A 6,919-nucleotide genomic window follows, 5' to 3' on the forward strand; every position below is an offset into this window, starting at 1 on the left:
TGCCTCCCCATGAACTGAAAGAGAGGCTCCTTTTGTAGGGGTAGCCCCTCCCCTCAGAACAATTAACACTAATTAATTAAGCAATTACCTATTCAACATACAGTTTCCATTTATCTAAACATACCAAAATATATACATTGCAACACGTTTATGAAACAACATCACAATATAACATTTACAAAATTACATCACTACTGACAGTGTCTTCCAATATGCCCGTTTACATTAATGAGCCATTCCGGACAGGCACTACAAAGTAAGCCCAATTCCCTTAGCTCGGGTCCTTATCCAGCATACCTGGAAGCTACAGAGATGGAGAGAGAGAGGAACAGAACAAACAACCGCGCTCATCCATAACATCGATAAGTATACTAAATATTGCTTATATTAAATATGAACACCTGTCTTTATTTCTTTATACCCTAACTGGTTACTGAAGTAAGTGTGAAATGTATGTACTAAGATAGAGACGTTAACCTCTATGGGCTAGGTGGGACGTATCAGGTCAAACACTATTTTTACAGAAGTTTACTAAGGGTTGGTAACAGGCTGATTGGTCGGCTATTTTAGCCAGTAAAGGGGGCTTTACTATTCTTAGGAAGCGGAAGGACTTTAACTTCCCTCCAGGCCTAAGGGCACACACTTTCTAGTAGGCTTAAATTGAAGATGTGGCAACATCATCCGCTGTTATCCACAGTAATCTTCCATCCAAGTTGTCAGACCTCAGTGGCTTGTCATTGTTGATAGACAACAATAATTTGTTCACCTCTTCCACACTCACTTTAAGGAATTCAAAAGTATAATTCTTGTCTTTCATAATTTGTCACATATACTTGGATGTGTAGTGTCAGCGTTTGTTGCTGGCATGTCACCCCTAAGTTTGTTCATCTTGCCAATGAAAAATAAATGAAAGTAGTTGTCAATATCAGTGGGTTTTGTGATAAATTAGTCATCTGATTCAATGAATGATGGAGCCGAGTAGGCATTGTTATCCTAAAGGGACATAGTCATGGTAGCCAAAATAATGGCCTGCCCAGCATGTTTGTTGCTTAATTAACTCAGAAACCACACCTGTGTGGAAGCACCTGCTTTAACCTCTCTAGGGTAGGTGGCACCAAATCGTCCCACCTACGCAACAGCCAGTCTAATCCCGTGGCGCGATATTCAAATACCTTAAAAATGCTATTACTTCAATTTCTCAAACATATAACTATTTTACACCATTTTAAAGACAGGACTCTCCTTTATCTAACCACACTGTCCGATTTCAAAAAGGCTTTACAACGAAAGAAAAACATTAGATTATGTTTGCAGAGTACCCAGCCAGAAATAATCAGACACCCATTTTTCAAGCTAGCATATAATGTCACATAAACCCAAACCACAGCTAAATGCAGCACTAACCTTTGATGATCTTCATCAGATGACAACCCTAGGACATTATGTTATACAATACATGCATGTTTTGTTCAATCAAGTTCATATTTATATCAAAAAACAGCTTTTTTACATTAGCATGTGACGTTCAGAACTAGCATACCCCCCGCAAACTTCCGGGGAATTTACTAACAATTTACTAAATTACTCACAATAAACGTTCACAAAAAGCATAACAATTATTTTAAGAATTATAGATACAGAACTCCTCTATGCACTCGATATGTTCGATTTTAAAATAGCTTTTTGGTGAAAGCACATTTTGCAATATTCTAAGTACATAGCCCAGCCATCACGGGCTAGCTATTTAGACACCCAGCAAGTTTAGCCTTCACCAAAATCAGATTTACTATAACAAAAATGTTATTACCTTTCCTGTTCTTCGTCAGAATGCACTCCCAGGACTTCTACTTCAATGACAAATGTTGGTTTGGTCCCAAATAATCCATCGTTATATCCAAACAGCGGCGTTTTGTTCGTGCGTTCAAGACACTATCCGAAATGGTAAATCAGGGTTACGAGCATGGCGCATTTCGTGACAAAAGAATTCTAAATATTCCATTACCGTACTTCGAAGCATGTCAACCGCTGTTTAAAATCAATTTTTATGCAATTTATCTCGTAAAAAAGCGATAATATTCCGACCGGGAATCTGCGTTTCGGTAAACAGAGGAAAAAAAAGAAAGATGGGGGCGACCAGTGCACGCCCCTAAGCCCACTGTCCCCTGATCGGCCACTTGACAAAGGCGATAATGTGTTTCAGCCTGGGGCTGGAATGACGACATTCAGCTTTTTCCCGGGCTCTGAGAGCCTATGGGAGCCGTGGGAAGTGTCACGTTACCGCAGAGATCCTTTGTTTTGGAAAGAGATGTCAAAGAAAGCCAATAAATGGTCAGACAGGCCACTTCCTGTAAAGGAATCTCTCAGGTTTTTGCCTGCCATATGAGTTCTGTTATACTCACAGACACCATTCAAACAGTTTTAGAAACTTTAGGGTGTTTTCTATCCATATCTAATAAGTATATGCATATTCTAGTTACTGGGTAGGAGTAGTAACCAGATTAAATCGGGTACGTTTTTTATCCGGCGGTGTAAATACTGCCCCCTAGCCCTAAGAGGTTAAATACACTTTACTCGAGTTTCCATAACTTTGTACGTTTTTTTAAGTTAAGAACAAATTCTTATTTACAATGACTGCCTACCCCCGGCCAAACCCAGACGACTCTGGGCCAATTGCCCGACGCCCTATGGGACTCCCAATCACGTCCGGTTGTGATACAGCCTGGAATCGAACCAGGGTCTGTAGTGACGCCTCTAGCACTGAGATGTAGTGCATTAGACTGCTGCGCCACTCGGGAGCCCTACAGTACCAGTCAAAAGTTTGGACACACCAACTCATTCAAGGGTTTTTTACTATTTCTACATTGTAGAATAATAGTGAAGACATCAAAACTATGAAATAACACATATGGAATCATGTAGTAACCAAACAATGGTAAAACAAATCAAAATATATTTTAGATTCTTCAAAGTAGTCACCATTTGCCTTGATAATAGCGTTGCACACGTTTGGCATTCTCTCAACCAGCTTCACCTGGAATGCATTTCCAACTATCTTGAAGAAGTTCCCACATATGCTGAGCACTTGTTAGCTGCTTTTCCATCACTCTGTGGTCCAACTCATCCCAAACCATCTCAATTGGGTTGAGGTCGGGTGATTGTGGAGGCCAGGTCATCTGATACAGCACTCCATCACTCTCCTTCTTGGTCAAATAGCCCATACACAGCCTGGAGGTGTGTTGGATCATTGTCCTGCTGAAGATCAAATGATAATCCCACTAAGCGTAAACCAGATGGGATGGCATATCGCTGTGGTAGCCATGCTGGTTAAGTGTGCCTTGAATTCTAAATAAATCACAGACAGTGTCACCAGCAAAGCACCATCACACCTCCTCCTCCATGCTTCATGGTGGGAAATACACATGAGGAGATCATCCATTCACCTACTCTGCGTCTCACAAAGACATGGCAGTTGGAACCAAAAATCTTAAATTTGGACTCATCAGACCAAAGGACAGATTTCCACCGGTCTAATGTCCATTGCTCGTGTTTCTTGGCCCAAGCAAGTCTCTTCTTCTTATTGGTGTCCTTTAGTAGGGGTTTCTTTGCAGCGCTTAGACCATGAAGACCTGATTCACGCTGTCTCCTCTGAACTGTTGATGTTGAACTCTGTGAAGCATTTATTTGGGCTGCAATCTGAGGTGCAGTTAACTCTAATGAACTTATCCTCTGCAGAAGAGGTAACTCTGGGTCTTCCTTTCCTGTGGCGGTCCTCATGAGAGCCAGTTTCATCATAGCGCTTGACGGTTAAACTTTTGAAGTTGTTGACATTTTCCATATTGACTGACTTTCATGTCTTAAAGTAATGATGAACTGACCTTCATGTCTTAAAGTAATGATGGACTGACCTTCATGTCTTAAAGTAATGATGGACTGACCTTCATGTCTTAAAGTAATGATGGACTGACCTTCATGTCTTAAAGTAATGATGGACTGTCGTTTCTCTTTGCTTATTTGAGCTGTTCTTGCCATAATATGGACTTGGTATTTTACCAAAAAGGGCTATCTTCTGTATACCACCCCTACCTTGTCACAACACAACTGATTGGCTCAAACGCATTAAGGAAAGAAATTCCACAAATGAACTTTTAACAAGGCACACCTTTTTTATTTGAAATGCAGTCTAGGTGACTACTGTTAGGTTCTAATTTTTCAGAGTAAGTAACTCACGGACACTAGAGAAGCTTAACCAAGTTGAATTCTCCCCAAAGGGTCGTTACAGCTGTAATTCAGACACAGACATGGCTTCCCCCGTGGTGGTATTCAGACCCCACTTTGGGTGGAGTCTCCTCCTCATCTCTAAACATTGCGTCATTCTCGCTAAGCAGGGAACTAAGTCATATGAACCTTCAGCGGTTTCTACCCTTGTCAGTACTGTCACGGTTGGTTTCCCTGCACTCAGTCCCTCCCAAGCTTCATTATGGCATCCCTCATGTCTCCTTTGTAACTAATGTTCCTATACTCTGAGTATAACAATGTTCAACGTTTACCCCAGGATCCAAGAGTGTGCAAAGCTGTCATCAAGGCAAAGGGCGGCTACTTTGAAGAATCTCAAATATAAAATATATTTTGATTTGTTTAACATTTCTTAATTTTGATGTCTTCATTATCATTCTACAAAGTAGAAAACAAAGGGAAAAACCCTGGAATGAGTAGGTTTGTCCAAACTTTTGACTGGTACTGTGTATCTGTTTTATTTCCTATCTTTTATTCATTCATACAGGTTCTCAGAAATTGAGTTTTTTTTCTGCTGTATGTTATATGTTGAAAATGAGATGTTATATTGTCTTTTTTCAGGATCACAGAGGCCTTTATCAAGGCGAACCCCCACATCCAGATTCAAGGTTCAGGGGGAAAGATGTTCACCATCTCCGCAGCAATAGACGACATGGAGGCCTACACTAAACTCACTGGTCCGTTCAACCCCATAGAAATATAAAGTGTACAATGGCTCTGGTCTGTTCTACTTACCCAGACAACCAGAGCTTTGAGAGTTTTATGCCAGGTGTCAAGGCTGTCCAAACAGGCTGGGTTTGCCATACCTGTTTTTTTTGTGTGGTACATTCCTGTCCATACAATTACTGCTGGGTTTGGTTTGCATGATTACCTCTCATCTTCCCACGCTCCTTATCACCTTGTCTCTCCCTCTCACCTGTCTCTCTCCCTTTCTCCTCCCTTCCCCTGTAGACAATATGTTTGAGCAGATTCTGTACTCGTCGTCCTCTAAGCTGGCTGAGGCCAGAGAGATCCTTCAAAACATCACCTGCAGACGCCTCTACAAGTGTGTGGGACAGACCCAGACTGAGGTGCGCGTGGAGGTTTCACAGGTGTGTGTGTGCGTGTGCGTGTGTGTGCGTGTGTTTGGAGAGAGGATATCCTTCCAGGGCTTACTAGCAGAGCTTTCTACGAGATTCATATTATGTGCCTCTCATCCTCGTCTTCTCTTCCCCCAGAAAAAGCTCCTGGAGTGGGCAGGCTGTGTGGCGAGGTCCAGGCCTCGGAATGACCTTAAACATGTTACTCTGCAGCCAGAGGACTTTGTTGTCCATGTGAGTGTCCAGTCTTTTCACCTCAATCAGGGAACTGATTGAATACATTTTACCATACCATCCCCCCCCGCCTTCTCTATAGGTAACCCTTTGTTACCAGTTGCTCTGTTGAAAATGGGTATCTCTTTGCATGTCCATCTCTCCTCCCTATCTTTCTCTCCATCAGATCATCAACATGGACTGGGGTATGAAGGAGAAGAACCCCATCAACAACATGCGTTTCTACTGTAAGAACGACCCAACCAAAGCTTACCAGATCAGCAAGGACCAGGTCACTACTTCAATGCACTTACGTATACCTATTTTAGAATTATCCAATCATTTTTGGAGCTTGGAAACATGATATAAGGCAATTGTTGTTCCTGTAGGTGTCCAAGCTGCTGCCAGAAAGGTTTGCTGAGCAGCTTATCAGGGTCTACTGTAAGAAGACTGATGAGAGGACCATGGAGGCAGCTAAGAAGAACTTTGTCCAGTGGTGTATGGATATGAACTTCTCCAAACCTCAGGTCAGGAGGCCTCGCTCTTTCCTTTATATATCATTTTACCTCAAGCTTTTAGCGTTTTTACATTGTGTGGGGAAGATGACAGTGCAAGGCCAAGCCAGCTAGCTATCACCATCTTACCTGCACCACACAGAGTATTTTCCCAATGTTTAAAATTTACACTGGTATCCCTGTGTGTTTGTGTTCACATTTGTTTAGGATGGAGATGTGATTGCACCAGAGCTCACCCCTCTTAAGGCAAGCTGGGCACACAACAATGACACTGAGGATAATGAGGGGAGGAAGAGGCTGGGCCACTGAGGATAATGAGGGGAGGAAGAGGCTGGGCCACTGAGGATAATGAGGGGAGGAAGAGGCTGGGCCACTGAGGATAATGAGGGGAGGAAGAGGCTGGGCTGCAATCAATGATGACCAGACTCTTTTAAGAGGAAGATGAGAAACAACAGAGAATCCTTCTGTTTACGGCAGTGGTTACCAATCATGGTCTTTGAGGGCCACAGGGTATGCAAGGTTTTGTTCCAACCCAGCACTAACACACTTGGTTCAGCTAATCTAGGTCATTAACCTGTTGGGTCTAGGGGGCAGCATTTGCACGTCTGGATAAAAAAAATGTACCCGATTTAATCTGGTTACTAATCCTACCCAGTAACTAGAATATGCATATACTTATTATATATGGATAGAAAACACTCTAAAGTTTCCAAAACTGTTTGAATGGTGTCTGTGAGTATAACAGAACTCATTTGGCAGGCAAAACCCTGAGACATTTTCTGACAGGAAGTGGATACCTGATGTGTTGTATTGATTTTA

General features: G+C 42.2%; 1 protein-coding gene across 2 annotated transcripts; it reads left to right on the forward strand.

The window, feature by feature from the left end:
- The first annotated feature begins 2,382 nt into the window (after window positions 1-2,382).
- LOC145875892 (deoxynucleoside triphosphate triphosphohydrolase SAMHD1-like) lies at window positions 2,383-6,698 on the forward strand. 2 transcript variants are annotated; one of them, XM_082971708.1, is made up of 5 exons: window positions 2,383-4,970; window positions 5,245-5,384; window positions 5,511-5,606; window positions 5,773-6,112; window positions 6,308-6,698. In XM_082971708.1, the coding sequence occupies exons 1-4, from the start codon at window positions 4,916-4,918 to the stop codon at window positions 5,947-5,949; spliced, it is 468 nt and encodes a 155-aa protein (XP_082827834.1). In that variant the 5' UTR covers window positions 2,383-4,915; the 3' UTR covers window positions 5,950-6,112; window positions 6,308-6,698. The 2 variants fall into 2 exon arrangements, with proteins under 2 accessions (XP_082827834.1, XP_082827833.1); XM_082971707.1 differs by having other exon boundaries at window positions 2,384-5,384; window positions 6,308-6,697.
- Window positions 6,699-6,919: the final 221 nt, after the last annotated feature.

This window comes from Salmo salar, unplaced genomic scaffold (assembly GCF_965601325.2).
Source record: "Salmo salar unplaced genomic scaffold, fSalSal1 ptg000378l, whole genome shotgun sequence".
NCBI lineage: Eukaryota > Metazoa > Chordata > Actinopteri > Salmoniformes > Salmonidae > Salmo > Salmo salar.

What these genes read in the sequence shown, in the direction of transcription:
- LOC145875892 (XM_082971707.1), top strand. Translation starts at nt 5,157, where the DNA reads ATGATTACCTCTCATCTTCCCACGCTCCTTATCACCTTGTCTCTCCCT. An exon ending in TGCGCGTGGAGGTTTCACAG is followed by an intron (nt 5,385 to 5,510) that starts GTGTGTGTGTGC and finishes CTCTTCCCCCAG; the next exon opens with AAAAAGCTCCTGGAGTGGGC. An exon ending in CAGAGGACTTTGTTGTCCAT is followed by an intron (nt 5,607 to 5,772) that starts GTGAGTGTCCAG and finishes TCTCTCCATCAG; the next exon opens with ATCATCAACATGGACTGGGG.